Source organism: Typopeltis vanoorti, chromosome 24, assembly GCF_054136105.1.
Source record: "Typopeltis vanoorti isolate ZY-2024b chromosome 24, IOZ_Tvanoo_1.0, whole genome shotgun sequence".
NCBI lineage: Eukaryota > Metazoa > Arthropoda > Arachnida > Uropygi > Thelyphonidae > Typopeltis > Typopeltis vanoorti.
Genome location: NC_143572.1, coordinates 86,803,725 through 86,823,975, shown reverse-complemented (window position 1 = coordinate 86,823,975; position 20,251 = coordinate 86,803,725). Strand labels below are relative to the sequence as shown.

At 34.7% G+C, this 20,251-nt stretch overlaps 1 protein-coding gene across 2 annotated transcripts in view; it reads right to left on the bottom strand.

The window, feature by feature from the left end:
* The window catches only part of Utx (Utx histone demethylase), an 802,237-nt gene that overhangs the window by 111,526 nt on the left and 670,460 nt on the right, over positions 1–20,251 (bottom strand). For both annotated transcript variants that reach the window (XM_090413874.1, XM_090413875.1), the window contains 2 exons: positions 15,204–15,303; positions 5,075–5,145 (listed from right to left, as the gene is read on the bottom strand). In XM_090413874.1, coding sequence (XP_090270000.1) covers positions 5,075–5,145; positions 15,204–15,303 — 171 coding nt within the window. The remainder of the gene's footprint in view (positions 1–5,074; positions 5,146–15,203; positions 15,304–20,251) is intronic.

Sequence of the window (20,251 nt, the reverse complement as noted above, 5' to 3'; positions counted from 1 at the left end):
TGTTTCTACAAGACAGACCAGGATCAATTGGCTAGTGGAGTGAGACAAACAGGATCCCTCTAACTGGATGCAAGGGTCGCACTGCATTGCAAACATGGCAGCAAGGTCCCAGTGACAGTGGTTTGGAAGATTGAGAGTAAAAAAAGATTTATACAGTCTCCTGGCAAGAGTTTATTTCTTTTAAGTAGTTCAAGATAAGGCAACTCCTATGACAAAGGTTTGTTGAACACATAAACATAAACTCTCTGATAAAATGTTAAAATTTTATTTGGCTATAAAATGGTGACAGATGTCTAATGTCTGTGTTAAATGTTATCAACACTGCTAAACTGAAACCTATTAGGCTCTATAATTTTGCAAAATTAATTGCCTGCATGTATTCAAAATAGGTGATATGCAAGGTCAGTGGAATATGGTGAATTAGGAACTTGTTAACATTTAATGGAGTGAAAAGAGCCCAATAAAAGAATTAAACACATGTAATGATTCGAATATTTAAACTCAAATACATGAATGCAGAGTTAGAAAATTAAATATTCGCTCTTTGAAATTTGAAACATGCAGATTAGAAACATTTCTAGGTTTTAGTTTTAAAGAACATTAACAGATGTGAGTTGAAAAAAAAAAAAAAAAAAAAAAAAAAAAAAAAAAAAAAAAAAAAACAGAAATGGCATGTGTGATGATTATAGATGGAAAGAGAAAAAAATATCTTTTTTGGCATGATGATGATGCTAGAAGAAACTGATCAGGGTAGGAATCTTGGAGTGTTAGTAGATAGCAAACTGAAATTCAGGGACCACATAGCAGAGATTGCAAATGCAACTCAAAAGATAATTGCAATACTGAAACAAACTTCGATTCGTAATGATAAGGATGTCATTTTGCCTCTATACAAGGCATTGATAAGGCACCACTCAGACTACTGTGCATAGGGTCTGGTCTCCTGGTTTCTATTTTAATTCTGATACAGTGGAGCGAGTGCAAAGAAGAGTGTTAAAAATGATTGTGAAATACTGATTATGAAGATGGATTGAGAATTTGTAGACGGCAAACATTAGCAAACAGGAGAAAGAGGGGTGATATCATTGAGACTTACAAACTTCTGAAATGGCCATACAGGATTTCAGTTGATGGAATTTTTTATTTTATGGAGGGGAAAGGACAAGAGGGCATCCTTGGAAGCTGAGAATGAATGATGCTAGATCTAGATCTTTCTCTCATAGAATGGTGGGCAATTGGAATGGATTGGCATTGGGTGTTGTATGTGCAAGCAGTATGACAGCTGGTGCGTGTAGTACGTGGCCTCCCTCGATGAGTCCCTGACTATCTGGAGGTCTGTATTAATAATAATAAAATAATATCTATTGATTTTTTTTTTGAACATCTGCATATTGTAGTCCTTGAGAACACCAAGTGAAGAGACCAGTTCATTAGGTCTGTAAATCAATTAAAGGAAACATATATCACTAAACCTACTCAGAAAACATGTACAGTATTAAAGCTATGACAGTTAATTAAATTCAAAAACAAACTGTGGGACTGCAATGTATAAAAATTCATGACATTATCCCATTCCCATAGGCATATTCCTTATTAACACTTAAACTACAGCAAACTTAGAAAAGTAACGTGATAAAACAGATTTTATGAAGCTTCCACACACAAAAGGTTTTTCTATAAACCTATAGTACATTTATCTAATTACTAACTTCCTATCTACAATTTTCCTCCAAATCAGTCTGTTACTTGTCAAGACTCCAACATTATCAGGTCTTATATTTCTATTGTCTCAGGCACTTTGTACCATATCAATCCATCTATATCTTGGTCTTCCTCTGGGTCTTTTTTTCTGCCAACCTGGTAGAGAACACTTGTTTTGCTAATCTTTCCTCGCCCATTCTGTTTAAATAGTACATTTATACCATATTAATATTATATATTTTCTGATATTTTAATTTTTTTTACATCAAGAAAACCTGCTCTAAAGGTCAAACATGGAACTTTCAAGCCACTTCAGGCATCCAATAAGCAGGGAATGGATACCAGATTATCCAGATGTTCAAATTAAAACCACATTCAGGATACTGGGTGTGGGAGTGCTGTTGTGGTATTTGCTTTCTTTTATTTATTTATTTTAATTACTATTTTTTTAAGTGATCTCACTCACAAACGGTAAAAATCTTTAAATAATCTGGAAACTGCTCTAGAGATCAAACATGGAACTGTTCCACTAATAAGAAGGGAAGTGGCCACACAGAGGTCAGTGAAATTCATATTCCCAGTCTGTTGATTGGGTGGAAACACTATATGGCTTGCAATACAGCTCTCAGTGTACTAATCAATAAAATAGGGAATTGATAATAGAAGCATTTTCTATTGAGTGTCTTGAGCAAGATACTAGTATACTTAAAAAAAAAAAATAATAATAAATAAATTAATTAAAAAAAAAGGCTAAAGAAATTGTCACGGAGAAAACCTTGATGAAAAATGTGCCCAGTTCTAGTCAAGAGATGTGATGAAATACATTGTATATTCAACCTAAAAATGCTCAAATATAATAATGCAAAAAAGATATAATGCACTGCATAATCCAAAAGGCCCAAATGGAAAGATCTAGGTTTAAATACAGTGTGGGATGCAAAGAACTTTTATAGAGGCTTTTTCTACTGAGTGTCTTGAGCAAGATGCTACTATACTTGAGAAAAAAAAAAGGCTAAAGAAATTGTCACAGACAAGTGATGAAATACATTGTATATTCAACTAGAAATGCTCAAATATAATAATGCAAAAAATATAATGCACTGCATAATCCAATAGGCCTAATTGGAAAGACCTGTTAAATCTGGTGTGGGATGCAAAGAACTTTTATAGAGGCTTTTCAACTGAAAGTAAGACTGCCCATATTGGGTAGCTGGATTTTCCTCAGTGGAAACTTGAGTTTTTCACCCTGCTGAAATAGTTATATGAGCCAAAAAACATGCAATTCAGAGATATGATACATTGGACTCATGGCCTTAAATTCAAAACAATCATGACTACACTACACAGTGATAAAACCACCTATTACCAATAATAATACATAATAATAAATCTTGGAATGATCAACTCATATCTAGTTTTTCAAACAAGATGGAATGACTAGTTGATCTTAAAATCTTACGTTTAACAGGCTTGTCAACTTCTGACAGTGGAAAAAACATGCAGTACTGGCCAACTGCTCAAGGCAGGCACAAGAAAAGGTTTATGTGTAAACTACACAAAAAGGAATGTGTGAATGTACAAACAAATGCTAATTCACCCCATCCAACATCATAATCCTCCTCCATATCTAGATTTACAATCTGTTGCTTCAATTTAAGTCAAAACAATGGAGAGACTCAAAAATCTCTTCATATAGGTACACATGTCCAAAGCTACTTTATTGATAAGCCAAGCGTCCCTCCATATGACTTCATGTTCATATGATAATGCAAAAGGTAGCTGGTTCAGGCTTGCGATGCTTCTTACCAAAAAAAGGAGCCAGCTTCTGACAGTGCAAATGATATTTGCACTGTCAGAAGTTGGGTCAGTATTCATCGTACAATAATTGATCTTCTTTGTACTATTGTACTTTTTTTAAAAACTAAATGTCTGGAAGTGATGTCCTCTGGGAATTGCCCCTTATATATGGTACACAAATATTTTTCACAGCCAATGTTTGTCTTAAGTATAATGAAGGTCTTATTTTAAGGACTACTCTTATAAAACTTTATATTTCTTTAATTTTTAAAGACAAACTGCATATCACTGAGCACAATAGCTGTTGGCTTAGTAATCCCATGATCCATGTAAAACTAATAGTCAACATGTAGACTATTGGTTGTACAATAGTGTGGCAGTTAATTGGTATATGGCACAAAAATTATGACAGATAGGTATACTTAATATGATTTAGTTCTCTATAACAGCAGCTGTGCAATTATTACTTATTATTATCATCATTCTGCCAAGTGAATTATGTGTTTTGTTGCAAAAAGACAAGATAGCTATTATCTTTTCTTGGCAGAGCCAAATGCTGCTTGCCTGCTCCTGTATCTCCTGTATAGGGAATAGGCAAGGCCGTTTAAGCCCTATCTAACTTTTGGAGACTGGAGGGGAGGGGGCAGTTCGATTTCCACTGGTAGCCAATCAGAGATAACTGACCCAAGACTGTCACTAATTATACATGGCCTTCGGCCAAGAGAGGTGGCTGAAAAGTGCTGCCATCTCGTGGTCCCTAATCCTAACACTATGTTTTTACTGTCTAAAAATAGTTTGGGTCGATATTCTTGACTTTACAGGACAAAAAAACCTGGGTTTCAGGGAGAAAAAAACCCACTTGCCTGTGCCAGAGATTGACTAACCCAAGAACTGGTTGAAAACAAAGGTTTAGTAAAATTCCTCTAATCAGTGCCAAGAATAGAACTTACGATGCTCCTCTCTTCAGCTAAGTCTAGCACCGTGAACAGCACATGCCACTTATACTGAGTTATATGGGTCCCCCACGGCATCAGTGTTATATAGTAATCATAGCATATACAGAAATATGTTAATAGATAAACGCAATCTTATGAGCAATAGCATTTGTCTGACAATTGTTCATATAATCCATTATTATTCGGTCTGGATCAACATTATTTATCATTAAATGGTGAAAACATGTATGATAGGTTGTTGAGTTTTGTCAATGTCTCTGGAAAATTCTACTTATTTCATGCACTAAGTTATCTTTTACTACTTTGTCTTCATCAGTTTGATAAGTAGGCATTGTGTTTGGTAAGATATTCAATAAAAGTCAAAGTGACATCTTTGCATACACATTCTTGAATTTCACAGCCTGCTCGAACTTACTGTACTGAAAAAAAAAAAAAAAAAAAGAATAAATAATAATCTTTACTGCCTGCTTTCTCTACACGCTGATCAAATATAACTTATTACGATTTATGAACTTTCAAATGAAATTAGGTCTCAATATTGGGATGAAATTTTCAATAATCAACTTTTAATATGCATATACATCTAAAGAGTTATACCAAAAAAGCAAGATTTAGCTTACCTGAGTTCTTACTTCAATTGTATGATCTGGATTAGCTTCCACTAAAGTTTTAGTAGAAAATAATCCTAAATCTATATATAAAAAAAATTACATAAATGTTAGATACATTAAAAAAATTACATGAAGAATAGTAAAATATGATACATAAATGTCAAACCAAAATTTAAAAATTCAAGTGTGGTCTGAGTTCAGTGGATTAACACAATCTTTCTTCTGTCTAAAATTGCTTTATATTATATTATATATCAAAAATAATACAATATAGCTGCATGCATGCATGCACACACTGACAGACAGGTTACAATAGTAGTTTGCAATTGCACATAGAAATATGTCAGAGTATTATGACACTCATATAGAGTGTCAAACTTATGAGTTTGTCTATATGGAGGTGAATGGGGTTTCATCCAACAAAACCAGCATATGAGACAAACTACCTCAAACCTAAAGTGAAAAGCCCCAACAGAGATATTTTGCATCCTGGATGGAATCAGAAAGGTCTTTTCAATAAAAGGGTATCTTTGTTAGCAACTATATAGGCTTTAGAGAGAGAGACATTTCCAGTTCAGAATCATCATATCCTCATATAATAAATGGATTTTCCAGTGTTTAACTTTATTATTATTATTAGGTAGGCTCCTCTAAAGAGTCAAGGACTCACTGAGCGAGGATCCCTTCTATACTGTACAATATCTACCATCATCACCATTTTCATAAATTTCCTAATATGTATCCTCAAGGAGTGTACAAGATACTATGACAGTGCCACATCATTTATATTATTACTAACTTCCTATCACCAGTTTTCGTCCAAATTAGTCTATCAATAACTTGTCAGCAGTCCAATATTGTCACATCTCCGTCTTCTATGAGACTTCTGAAGTTACCATATGTATCACCTCAGAGCTCTGCTTACAATGCCAAGTTCCTTCCTAATATTTTCATTTTTAATATATGATTCTGCTATGCCATCTGCTAATTTCCTTAATTTTTCTCAGAACTCTCATATCCGTGGTCTTGAGTCTCTGATTGACTTCATTATACTATTGATATCCCAACTCTTAGATCCATAAGTCAGAATTGGAATGAACACTGTCTTGTATACTAATAGTTTAATATTTTGATTAATTTCTCTGTTATTCCATATAGATTTATTCATCTTGCTCTTCGTCTTACTAGTTTTGTTTATTCTATTGTGTACTGCCATATCAGTTTTTCACATTCACTAAAAACTGTGCCTAAATAGCTGAAATAGTTTACTTGTTCTAGAGGGGTTCTCCATTGAAAATGCAGTTAAAATATTCCATGTTCTTACTTATTTTTATAATTTTGTTTTTTTATTGCTGATTTTCATAGAAAATTTGTTATAGCTGTGTAAATATATTTATGTAGCTCCAAAAAGTCTAAATATTTTTACATAAATTTTACCAAGGTCAAGCCCAGTAAGAATTGTAACTTGTAAATAATCCCAATGGGAATTGTATATGCTCTCTGCCAAATAAGGGAATATTCTAGAAGGTGTAGTATTAAGGCAATACCTTGCCACTAGTAAACAGTATATTTTTAGTTCTTTGTAAAGACGTCAAATTTTGTGTGTGTTCTACATGGAAACGCTCAAGGTCAGTGCTAGGTGGACTGACAAAAGCTTCAAACGAATGTCCGCTGCCAGAACGAATAGGATTTAGGAGAAAAACAAAGGAAGGGTCAGTCTGAGAAAAGGATCAAGAGATTTCACCGAAATGTTCGGGAGTCACATATCTCTGTGCAAAGAAAGATTCGCAAGTGACCGAATAAAAGGCATTGGCAAAAAGATCACATCATCGGTTCCAGAAATTTTCGTCAGTGATCCAGAGGTCGTCTAGAAGTCGGCGGCAGTTATCCGACAGATGTATGTCATCGGTATTGCAACTTCAGGAGAAATCATGCCAGAGATCTAAAAGAAAGATGACGAGGAGCCGATCCACCAAGCAAAGCAGATATTTGATGACAAGTTGACGAGTCTTTGCCGGGAGCTGTTAACCAGAGGGAAGAAATTGCTCCGTTAGTCCAACGCGCATGCAAGCATACCACAAGCCGATAATCTTCGTCCGAAGTGCGGCAAGTACAGCACCCCAGAAGCGTCAAATAAATCTATCGTCGGCATAAAGAGGGAGAGAAAAAAACCTGACACGGAAATAAAGGGAACAGAAGTCCAATTCAAAGTCAAGTGCACAGTGGGTAGCAGCTATAAAGTGAGTTGACCCATTTGTTAAATTTTCTTAAGCTTTTAAGAGAACTTTTATTAGTGGACTGTAAAGCAGAGGCTGATCTAAATAGGCATATTTAACAGTTGAAGATTAATTAATTGTCAGGAATTTGTAGTTGAAATAAGTCATAGTGTAACTGTTTGCTGAATTGGTGAAACTTACCTAAAGAATATTCCCAGCATAGAAAGGAAAGAGCAATTGTGTGTAAAAGATATTGTTTATGTGTTTGATGAATAAGAGTTAACAATTAAGTAATAAGTACCATTGCTTAGTATAAACGATTTATGATATATTAAGAAAATTAGTTAAATATGTGATATGATTTGTGTGAGTAAAGTGCAGGAACTTAACTAATTTATTTATGCAGAGTTGAGATGTTTTTTTCTATTATTGCAAATGCAGTGTAAATTTGTCTTATGTGAATTAAAAGTTTGTTGTTTAAACATTAAATAAGTGTCACCTGATTCTTAATTATTTGATGCACTGTTCCGAAAAAATATTAGAGCCTATTAGCGGGAATCCAGGAGAAAGAATAGTAAAGGATAGATAATAGACCACGACTACAGAGATATTAATTAATCGGGGGTAATTTGAGGGTAAATAGAAAACTACTGGACGCATGTTACACATCTTGTTAATGGAAAACGAATATCAGTGGTGCAGCTTTTAAACAAATACATTTTCTGGTGTTCGAAGAATAAGAAGGCAAGTGCGGAAGGCAGTTTAGCGTAAGGAGATATATACGAGATTGAAGAGTGATAAGGAAAGAGAATTAATGTATAGAGAAAAAAGAGATATATAAAAGATAAGATAGAGACATAAAGAAAAATAAATAGGATAAAGAGAATAGCCAGTAGTATAATAAAGATAATAGATAGCCCCCTGTTTACAATGGTGCAGTTACGACAGGATTAAACCCACCATCGTTTATAATGGCACAGTTCCGACAGGATTAAAAACCTTCAGATTTTACAGCTGTTATTCAATTTAGTTAATGAAATCTTGAGACTTGACCAAGATGTGTTTAGGAGTACATCATCTGTATAAAGTAGAGAGCTAAGTTTGATATACTTGATTCTGATAGCAGGATGAATGTCACTTTCTTTAATGATGTGATCTGTATGGATTATGAATAAGAGTGGAGACAGGGTCTGCACCCTTACATCTTAGATATAGACACTGCATTTTCTGTATGATGTTCCATTTACCTCCATATAACTTCAAAATGATTTTCTCTTGTTGTACTGGTCATTCAAAGTGAAATCATTAGGGGGACTGGAGCTCATAATTTTTGATTTTGACGAAAGCAAGTTTTTTATCCTTCAGATGGAAAAAATGCCCACGTCCACATTTTATTAATTATGACAGCCATTTTTATTCAGTAGATCTACAGAATTTTCATTGTTTCAAAGAGTTTAAAATTAATTACAACTTATGGCCAGATTGTTCAATTTCTGATGTTTTACTATCATTTTAATGCTTAGCATGTAATTTTTCCTATCTTATTTGTATTTTCAGAAAAATTATTTCAAGATAGCAGCCACCTGTTTTAGGTGTTCTGAGAGCTCTGTTCTCTATTATGTATTGTATCCTGTAGTATCTATGTTGAATATCATTCATATATGTATGTTTAAAATCACAATTATGGATGCCTTTCTTCTAAAAAAAGCCTTAAAGTTTGAAAAATGGCTAAATGTGGAGAATGAAATAAAAATTTGAAAATTTTATAAGAGATAATCTTATTAAATGATTAAAGTAAAATTGGGTCCATCTATTATTTTCATCCCTTCAGCCTAGACAACCCTTTGAAAATGAACCTGCAATTTCTTTGATAGGTTCTTCATTTTCAAAAGATCTTCAGAGTTGGTATGAAGTAAGCAACTTACATGTTAAAAAGTTTTATCATGTCGCCATGTTAATTGTAAAAGTAGAATAAGACATTAAAAAAAATAAAATTTTTACTTTTATACTAGTGACTTAGCTATGTGGGCAATGTATTTTCATGTTGCAAAGAAATACAAGTTTGCAAAGAACAGGTGCAGTAAGTTTGAACTACACCCAATTCTCCATTTACATGGCAGATTGGTTCCAGAAAAAAACGTGTAAATGAAAACTGTGTAAAAAGAATACAGTGCACATGAAAAAATAGAAGAATGGTTCCAGATGTGAAAACCTGATACGAACAACAAGTTTTCAAACAAAATATATGAAAATCATTGAATAAAACTCTATTTAATTTTAAATAGAGGTCTTTAATATTAAAGACCTCTCCTATATCAGGGATCACATATAGAGTTTACACAACAATGTAGAGACTGCACATAACATGACTAATGATACTTGTGATTAAACTATCATTCCAGTCTTTTCAACTTATAGATATTAACTGCTATTTTGAAAATGTTTAATTTTTGTTGGTTTTTATTTATGTTAAGCAACCTCCTGATGATGCTGTTAGCCACATAAACAGTGAAACATGTAGAGGAAATACATCTAGTAAAAAAAAAAGTACGTGAATTAAAACCTAGGCATTTTTTCAAATTTGATAGTTTATCGATGACTGAACCTGATATGCTACCATCAGGTTCAGTCTTATGTGTATGTCAATCCTAGCCATGAAGGATCATAAACCTATAGTATAATAGTACTGTGATAGATTACAGATTTTTAAATAAATTTTATTTATTTAAATTAAGGGGATATTAAATCCCACATTACTTCAAAGCCGAATAAGAAACTCAAAGATCGGAATCTTAAAAAAATTATTTAAGTAATTTTTATTTATTTTTTTAGATAATCCAGAAACTTTGCTCTACAGACAGCAAACATGGAACTTTTTCAAGCTGCCTTAGGCCTCCAATATACCAGTTTTTAGCCAATATACAGAACTGCTTTACTGCTTTAATACAAAATTAATAACGGAAAAACTCACATAAAAAGATTATTTAATGGTATAATTTTCGCCTGTGAAAATTACACAGACGAAAATTATACTATTAAATAATCTTTTTACGTGAGTTTTGCCATTATTAATTTTGTATTTATATGTCTACTCACGGTTTGCCATTATTAAAACTTATTGCTTTACTGCTTTATCCTCAAACATAGGAGATACTGTCTACACAGTTAATAGTTATTATATGTTTCTTATAAGAAAAGAGGAGAATGGATCATGAGAATGGAAATAGAAAAGTGTAAAGTTATGTTAATTTTGTTAATTTAAAATTTTTCTTATATTCATTTTTATCAGATCTTACTAAATCTCCAATTATTCTACTGGCTGAGCCAATGCAAAATTATGTTAATCCCTTTGTTATAATTCTGGTATTAACCCCATTTCTAATTTTGGAAAAATTTATTTGTTAACACTGTGCCATCCAAAATTATTAGACTAGAGAAGCTTCGTCGTCTGGGAGAAAACACTCAGAATGGCACAATATTCAATATTCATACAATCACTATTCCAAATTTCACCAAAAGTGATGTGTCTCAATTTTACTGCAGTCGTGGCTATCCCTAAAGTTTTTAATTCGCACAGGTTCTACTTTATGAGTGGTGCATTGAGAACATAGATCAAGCAAGTTATTAGGTAGACAAGAAAGGATTTATTCATTAAAAAATATGTTACAACTACTGATAATTACTTAACTAAACTAATTCAATCATGCAGGTGTAACCTGGGCAATCGTAATCTTTTTCAACGTGAATCAATATCTAATACTAAACACATCATGAATTCCTTCTAATTACTTAACATTCTTAGGTTAGGTAATTATTTACCAAATCTTGGTCTCAGGAACTAACTGACTATATCAAAACTATATATTCAATCACAACACTTTGCAAGTCCTCATACACAGAGCTATAACATTCTATATGTGGATCAGATGCTAAAGTCCTATTACACTTTGAAAGTCCAATAACTTATTAGTTCCTATCTTCGTTACAATCTAACATTCCTGTATATACAAAGGATTTAAAAAGTCCCGAGGCATTAGGATCACTCTGGCTTTCTCTTTCGATCATCTGTTATATTCTTACAGCTCGATGTTTCTTCCTCCAGTTTACTGCTTTTTAAAGGACTGGCTAGCGAATACGTTCATGATTCACTTCCTTCGATGTAGGCAAAGCTGGTCTACGAGGATTGGTTCATGTTGTTCCGCATATCATCTCGGTCTATGCTGATTATACTGCTGTGCCGAGGCCTATGCTCGTGCTGGATCTCTGTCTGACCGCATAGCTACCTATGGACATCGTCCTTCTTGACCACACTCGAACTTCCTTCTCCGGGAACGACAGGAACAAAATGGAAAAAGAACCTTGAGTTGCCGTTGCCAAGCTCTATATATTCACTGCTGTGATATTCTTCTTACTACGTCATTGTTTTTACCCGGCACCTCCTATGTGTGTTCATGGGAAACTCACGCGTGCCTTTTAGACGTGACTAAAGTCCTCCCCTTCCCTTTGTTCCAAGACTGAGGCAATGGTGCCATCAGCTGAGAGGTAAAACGTTTTTCTGAGTTTAGGGTAGGTGAGGATAGGTTGCCTAGTCAAAGCTAGGTTTAGGGATTGGTAGGCACACTGTTGTCCCCCCCCCCCATGTAAATTTTCACTCCCTTTTTGGTCAGTTTTACAATGGGCTCCATTAACTTTGAACACTCAGGAGTTCATTCCTAAGTATCTCCGAACTTGCCTTACAGTTGTGGGGATTCTGGCTTTTAATACTGCGGTTACGTTATCCTGAGTGGGGATTATCCCAGCCTCACTTACAATGTGTCCCAAATATTCGACCTCCTTCAGGAAGAACTGACACTTTGAGCACTTCAGAGAGAGTCGGGCTCCGCTCAATCTATCAAGAACACCTAGCAGAATCTCCCTATCTCTCTTGGAATCAGGCGAGTAGATCAACAGGTCATCCTGGAAGCATATGACTCCTTTCCCCAACATGTCTGAAAGGATGGAGTTCATCAGGCACTGAAAGCTCATGGCTCCTTGAGGAAGTCGACAAAGTTGATACTTTTGCCATCTTGTGGTGAAAGCAAAGTACTTCCTGTCTTCCTTCCTAAGGGGGATTTGAAAATAGCTTGAGTTCAGGTCCAACTTTGAGAAGTATCTTGCTCCCTCCAGACCTATCAACAATTCCTTGATTTTGCACAAAGGAAAGTCAATGGGTCTGGTGACCTTGTTCACCTCTCACAAATCTAACACAAACCTCAAGCTATCGTTAGGCTTCTCCACTAGAATGAAAGGACTGTTCCATTGGGAGTTAGATTTTTCGATAATACCAGCCTTCTCATAGTCCTGTAACAACTTCTGTAGCTTATCCATGTGCTTAAAGGGGGTTTGATATTGCTTTACATACACAGGGAAAGCCTGACATGATCTGGACAGCATGCTCAACTCTGTCAGTGCAAGATAAGGAGCCAATCTCTTCCGTGAACACGCTAGGATGGCGCTGGAACATTAAAAGATAAAACTCCTCGATTTCTGTTCTTTCTTTCTTTCTTGCTCTGACTTCGATAAACTGATGGCACTGTGCAACAAGTTCCTCTTCCATTCATTTGAGCCCTCTTCTGAATTTACTTCAATATCTAATGCTTCATTCAATTTCCTTTCATTCCCTATTCTAAACTTTGGTCGGTACTTCCTCCCATAAAGAGATATTGTTTTGTTAGCAAAGTCGCACATGAAATGATGCTTCTCCAAGAAGTCGAGACCCAATATAATCTGATCACTTGTATCTGCGACCTCAGAGAGGACCAGCAGTTCATGCGAGAGACTCACTGGGAAACACGGTATGGAAAGCCTCACATTCACCTTCATCATCGAGGGAAACTCAACCCTAGCAATTCCTGTAATTTTAACGAGGCCTTTGCAATTCAATGATGCCATCAGGGGAAATATCATTGAATTTCTTGACCAGTAACATAGGAATTACAGATACGTGAGCCCCAGTCAGTGTCGAGTAGGATTACATGGGATCTCTTCAACCAACCCCTTTACAAGGGACAAGGGCAGCTGTTCTCTTACCTCTGCTACAACCACACTTTGCATTCTGAAGGTATCTCAGATGAATTGGGTCTGCCAACTGACTCATCAGAGAGCGCAGCAAAGGCGCCTTTTATTTCCACATGAATCTAAACCTTCCTCACGTCCCTTGCACTGTTGGACACTTTGTACAGAGGAGTTTACTCCCACATAGCGACTAGTGGAACTAATTGGAGGTGTTCTATCTCATGCTCTATACTCAATGAAGTGTTTAGCCCCACTTCCTTTCTGCACTCCTGATGATCTAATATCTCCGTTTTCTGTTCCATTGAGGTGTGACTGCATTCGAGTGGTCTCAGATACTCTGTGCTTCCTCCATAGTCGGAGCATTCGGAATTGTTCTGGCATCTTGAGTAGAGGGGAATCTGTGCACCGGACCCTTCCAGTAACAATCGTCTTAGAGAAGCATGAGCTATCTCTTCTAATACTCTTTCCCTCTCCCTAGCCAATTTATAACATCCATCCAAGTTTTTTGCTCGTTTCTTGTAAATTACCTCCCTTAATTCATTACATAACCCTGATCTAAATTGCTGGAAAGTAATCCACTCAAGATGAGATTTCTCCTCCAAGGACACTCTCATAGATCAAGTAATAGATAGCAATCTATTAAAGTAACTCGTCACACTCTCCTCATCACCCTGCGCACACCCGTGAAATTTCCACAAGGTTTGGATGGGGCTCTTTACACAGGAAAACTCAGAAATCAGTTCTTACTTAAATTTTGAATTTTCCAGAGTTTCTTTCAAGATAGGAGAGGAATACAGGAAGTTCTTTTGCCTTCTCTGTAAGCTCGCTACGCAGTAAGATGAGGAGCTGAAAATCAGTCCACCTGCCCACCTACCTTCCTTAACTCTTCTACATAGCTAAAGAAAGCAAACACGTCGCCGGTCTCCTCCCCAGAAAATAAAATTGTGGGAAGACTTGCTGTGGATTAATGGTCCGAAAGAATTTATCATCGTCCATTCCAGAACTTGATGGACGATGTCCATCAAGTTCTGTACTGTCGTCCATCAAGTCAAATCTTGTTGGCTGCAGCAGATGGAAAAAGAACCTTGAGTTGGCGTTGCCAAGCTCTATATATTCACTGCTATGATATTCTCCCTACTACGTCACTGTTTTTACCCAGCATTCTTCTGCACTCCGTGCCGTCGCTCCTTCTATGCGTGTCTACGGGAAACTCCCGCACGCCTTTTAGACTTTGCGTACGTGACTGCCTCCAGACATGTTTTTAATCCGCTTATCTCTTCTGTAACTTTGATCTAAACTTTGGCATACTAACATTTTTTCACCTATTTTCAACCTCTGTTGTATTCACAAAGACACTTAATATTATAATACATAAGGAAATTTTCTTTTCATGGATTTTATTGTTATTTTAGAATCAATTTCACCCTTATACAAGTATTTCTCTGAGAGTTTAGATACTTGCTAAATCTGAATGAAATATAGTACAATAATTTTCTCCTTCATTCAAGATTTAACAAAATCAAATGTCTATTAATTATCTTGAACATTAAAATTTTTTTTTATTAACATAATTGTTGAAGCTTTAATGATGTGATTAATAACAAAACTCTCAGTTTTGTATATAGCTGAAGTCAAAACAGGGGTGTAAATATGAAAATTAAACAGTTGTTTTGGACATTTAAAAATGTTTATAAACATATAAGAACACAACTTTAAGAAGTTCATTTTACTTCTAATGCTACATTTTATACAAACTGAGAACTACAAATGTATTTGTATCCTCAGTTTAATATAAATAACAAATATAAGCAGAATTCTAAATATGAAATTAAATACTCTATTCAACTGTACACTTATATACTACATACCAAGTTTGAGCACACTGGCCAAGCCACGTATCACAGCTATAGGATGAGCTAAGCAGAACTCTTGTAACTGAGGTGAAAAGGCATCTTTTTTATTTTCAAGCTGTGAGCAACACACACAAAAAAGCTGATTAGTAATTTTACAGATAAAAAAAAAATTATAAAAGTGTACTAAGCATTAAATCATATTATACTCAAAGCAAAATAATGATATATGATTATTATTATTTTGATGTATTTGTGGTATTAAGGCTTATATGTGGGTTATTCATAATGATATTACTTAAGGAAGTCCCAACTGCATATTAATTATAATAACTTTTATTTAATATTTAAAATATTTAAGGTAAGTAAGAATGAAGTACAACAAAAAGCAAGTCTAAAGTCCCTATTGAACTTGGATAAGTGTTCTTGGTTGTTGAGCCAAAGGTAGTGTCAAGCCAAATTTGTTCAAATGTGAGTAGTTCTTGAAGGCCAAGGCAGATTCTAGGAACAGTCTTTCATATTTAAATTTGCTCCTCCCCAAAAGAAAAACAAATTTCTTATGTATGAGACAAATTGAAGCAGCCAACTTCTGTCTTGCATTCATGTTGTGTAAAACAATGCCTGTTGAAACTCAGAGATCCTTAGATGTTCCTCTGATGTGTTGTTGTACTCTGTTCACAAGATGGGCAACACTTCTTTTGATTTAAATGTAACAAATTTATATAAAAATTACTGTAAAAAACAAATACACAAAAATATATAATAAAAATGCAGCAAAATTTTGTTTTATGCCCCCTTTCAAAGTTTCACAGGGAAGGAAATTATGCAGAATTGACAAGTTCATACAGATCTCCCCCTCCCCCATCTTCCTTGTGGCAAGTCACTTGTGAAATTTTTTAGAAGGGTTATGTTACATCCTGTCTCAAACAGATCTAACGTGGCTATCTTGTTTGTAAATTCCATAATGAAAGGTGATATTTTTTTGGGGGGGGGGGATTGCATCTTTTAATTATAGCAGAACATGCTAAAGGCATATCATGCACTTGGCTAAACTTGTTTCTTAGAAGATTAAATACAGTTATCAAATGCTCAAGATGTTTGTTTTATTATGACTATAACTAAAATGTTCATTGTCACTATCTTTCTAATTAATAGATCTTGTACACAATATTGCCTAAATATATATAATAGCACTATATAACATGTCTCATGGCACCTATAATCCATGTTGTACTTTAGGGATCATACTTTAAAAGCATTAAGCATGAAGTGGCAATGGATATTGTCCAACACAGTCTTCCACAAAATCCACATGAGAAAAAGACATGAGGAGGTTTGCAATTATTCATATGAATGAATTCAAAATGCAATCAAATGAGTAATTGATTTAGTGAGGAAAGGAATGGGGGGGATTTCAGATTTCTCCCATCCAGTCTTCCATACTTTCAAATCATACGTTCCGCAATGCTGTCATTTAATGAAAAATAACAGGTTATATTAACAATCTTCCCATAATACATAATTACTCTTAATGTAATGAATAAAAAAGGAGTAAAAAATAACCAAGTAACAGGCAGAAAGAATGACATTAGAAATTTCATCATTACAGTCCACTGATGGTAACTGCAGCAAACAAATACTTTTGCAGAAGATTTAATATGCATAATTTAGTTGCATAACATGAATCCCCACTACTGACACACACTGTCATACATTATAGTGGGAAATCTGTTCACTCATGAGTGATCTAAAAAAAGATCTTCATTGCACTAACTGGATTGCTTCATTATACTGGAGATCTCTTTCCTACTATTGTCGGATAGCCATCGAAATGTCATTTTCCTCAGCAGAAGGAAAAAGAATCTACTCTCCTCGTTTGCAATAACACTCATCCCTCTAGAGGGCTTTTATGAAAGTCTCATTACTGGAAGTTAAACATATGGAGACCCTTGAGAGCTATCTTGATATATATAAAAGTAATTTTTGATACATGGTTAATAAAATAACGTATCATCGTCTATGTGTTAAGGCTTATAATATGGTGATGATGCATCATCATAGTCCTCAACTTAGAATGGGATTCCCTTCCAATAATCCTGTTATAAGTCAGAAGTCACTATATCAACCATAATGATGTGTTAATAATTAACATGCTTGAATGCTAAATATGTGTTGTTTTGTTGTATTTTTAATTTATTTTACACTTTCTTTATACTGAAGTAATACAATATACTAATTAAATTAAAACAAAAAAAAATTCTGTATACAGTACTGTAATAAATAATGAAACATGAGCATACAGTTCTTCCACGTACCTAGCCTTTGCTGTCTCTTCTGATCAATTGTTCACTTAATAAAACAACAGATTGGAAAAATTATTCTGACTCTATTTGTTTCCATCTATTTTAAAAATAAGTAAATATTTGTACATTACTTCCAACTTTGTCTGCACAGGTTTTCTTTTCTGCATAAATTTCTCTGTAACAAGCTACTGCAGTGCCATTGTCACACAATATCACACCCTATCAACCTTCAGCCACGAAAAGGTTTAGAAAACTTGTGGTTATGCGTGACATCTCCAGGACAGGTGAATGAGCTAGCATAGAAATACTTAGAAAGAAGGGATTCCTCTCTTCATATTCTCCTACTAATGTTAGCATATAAGGCTTTGATAAGACCACACCTGGATTATTGAGTGCAGATTTGGTCTCCCGGATTCCAAGAGGATAAAGAAGCTGTGAAAGGGTGCAAAGAAGAGTTACAAAGATTATATCCGAATTATGGGATTTAGATTATGAGAACAGATTGTGAGCATGTGGATTACAGACTCTGGTTAACAGGAGAAAGGGGTGATATGATAGAGATCTATAAATTTTTGAATAAGTATTATAGGATAGTATCTGATGAAATTTTTCATTATATTATTATTATTATTATTATTATTCAGGCCTCCATGGAGTCAAAAGACTCATCGTGGGAGGTCCTTCTTAAGAACATAAAGTCTGTCAAGACTCATCGAGGGGAGGTCCCCCCCCTAAGAAACACAAAGTCTATCATACCACTCCTTAAACTCATTGACCGTTCTCGCTCTCACCACTCCATCAGGCAATGCATTCCATGGTTCAACCACCCTCCATGCAAAGAAACCACTCCTCACCCTCTTGCTCACAGTTTCCTTTCGTAACTTCCAGGGATATGGAAGGTGTGGAGAGAACACGGGGGCATCCATGGAAGTTAAGTTTGTTCACAGTCAAGAAAGGGATAAGAACTAGGTTTTTCTCTTACAAAGCAGTGAGTGAGTGAGGAATAGTTTGCCTTTAGGGGTAATGAATAAATTTAAGAGGAGGTATGACAGCTGGTTTGGGTGATTTATAGCCCCCCCCCCCCCCCTCGATGAGTCTTTGACTCCCTGGAGGTCTCAAAATAATAATTTGTAAAATAATTATTGGAGTTCATGACTGTGTTAATGCAGCATTGAATTTATAGTTGTTAACCTAGTAGCGATGTTTTTCATACTCTATTAAATTGTTCAAAAGGAGCCCATTTTCATATGTATCTTATTTCTGTATAATTACAGAATTCATTCACATAAAACTTAAATTGTAAATGTGTTACAAATCATCATTAATCAAATTATGCAATACTTCCAACAGTAATAGGATGCATACAAGAATGGGCTTTTCATGAGAATAAAGTTGATAATATAACAACAGTTATAATATCACTGATGGCTTTCGAAAAAGAAAATTATCTAACATATTGATAATATAAATAAATTCATATATGACTTAAAAGTTATCAGAATATAATAATGCTCTTTATTTCTGCAACAGTTGTTTATTTTATGAATATTACACGAAAACACTTCATCTTTGAAATCAGATATTGAAAAACTGGACATATTGTTGTCCAAAAGTTAGTCTAGGGATGCTGGGAAAATTTTTTGTGGAAACAAGACTGTACCATTCAAAATGGGATAGATAGGTACCCTAGCATATCTCCAGTGCTCTGTACTTCCATCCACACTCTTCCACCTATACATTAATCAGCTTCTTTCATTAACTTCAAATTCTTTCCATAATTTTGATTATGACAACACCTTCCATTCTTCTTCTTCATTTCGAAATCTTAATAGTGATCAAATGATTCAAGCTTCAAGAATTGAAACAACGAATGTTTTAAAAATTGATCTCCTTGCCATTCTCCAGTGGAGTGAAGAAAACCAAGTTTTTAATGCTACCAAAACATAGTCCTGTATTAATGCTTGTAAGAATGATCTCGCTTGCCCTTCCCTTAGCTTTGGTAATACTCAGATCTTCAGACGAGATCTGATTCAATATTAAGAATGCAAAGGTCACCCATCCTCTAATGTCTTTATTTTTAAGGTATATAAATACACACACACACATGCAAAAAAAGGTTGAAACTTAAAACACATCAAAGGAGGAAAAAGAATTCATTCATGTGTTCCTTGAACAATTAAAGGTTGTAGTGTAAAAATAATCATATTAAAAATTCTGAATATTTTTACGTATTAATTATGCTTGTTAGTTTTGTTTTCATACACGCAGTGTCTGCACTTGTGATGTGCTCGTTATGAAAATGTTATATTAGAAGTAACATGTAAAGAAGTAAAAATATTGAAGTACTTACTAAACTGATTATTTGTGTTACTTATAAGAAAGTTTGTTGTATTTTAAAATGTTGAATTTTGTGTTTTGTGAAAGACTTTCTTTTAGCGCTGATGGATACAGCGAGTCAGCCATTTTATTGCAGTGCGTAGTTTCTGACTTTTGTGAAGTGCGCATGCTCCCGGAGAGAACTTGATGTGTGATTGACAGCTGACAAGGAAAGCGTTGCGTATCCAAGTTACAGTTGTAAACAAGAGAGCGTTCGGAAGTTTTTTAGAACACTGGCTGAGGAATATTCAAGTTGGAAGGAACTTGATTTTTTTTGTGCGGCAGTCAGAAGGAAATTTCATAATGTATTCCGAAAAAGGAATAGTGAAAATAATAGGTTTCAAGTTGGAATAAGTAAAGGAATAAAAGGAAATCTTGAAACTGTAA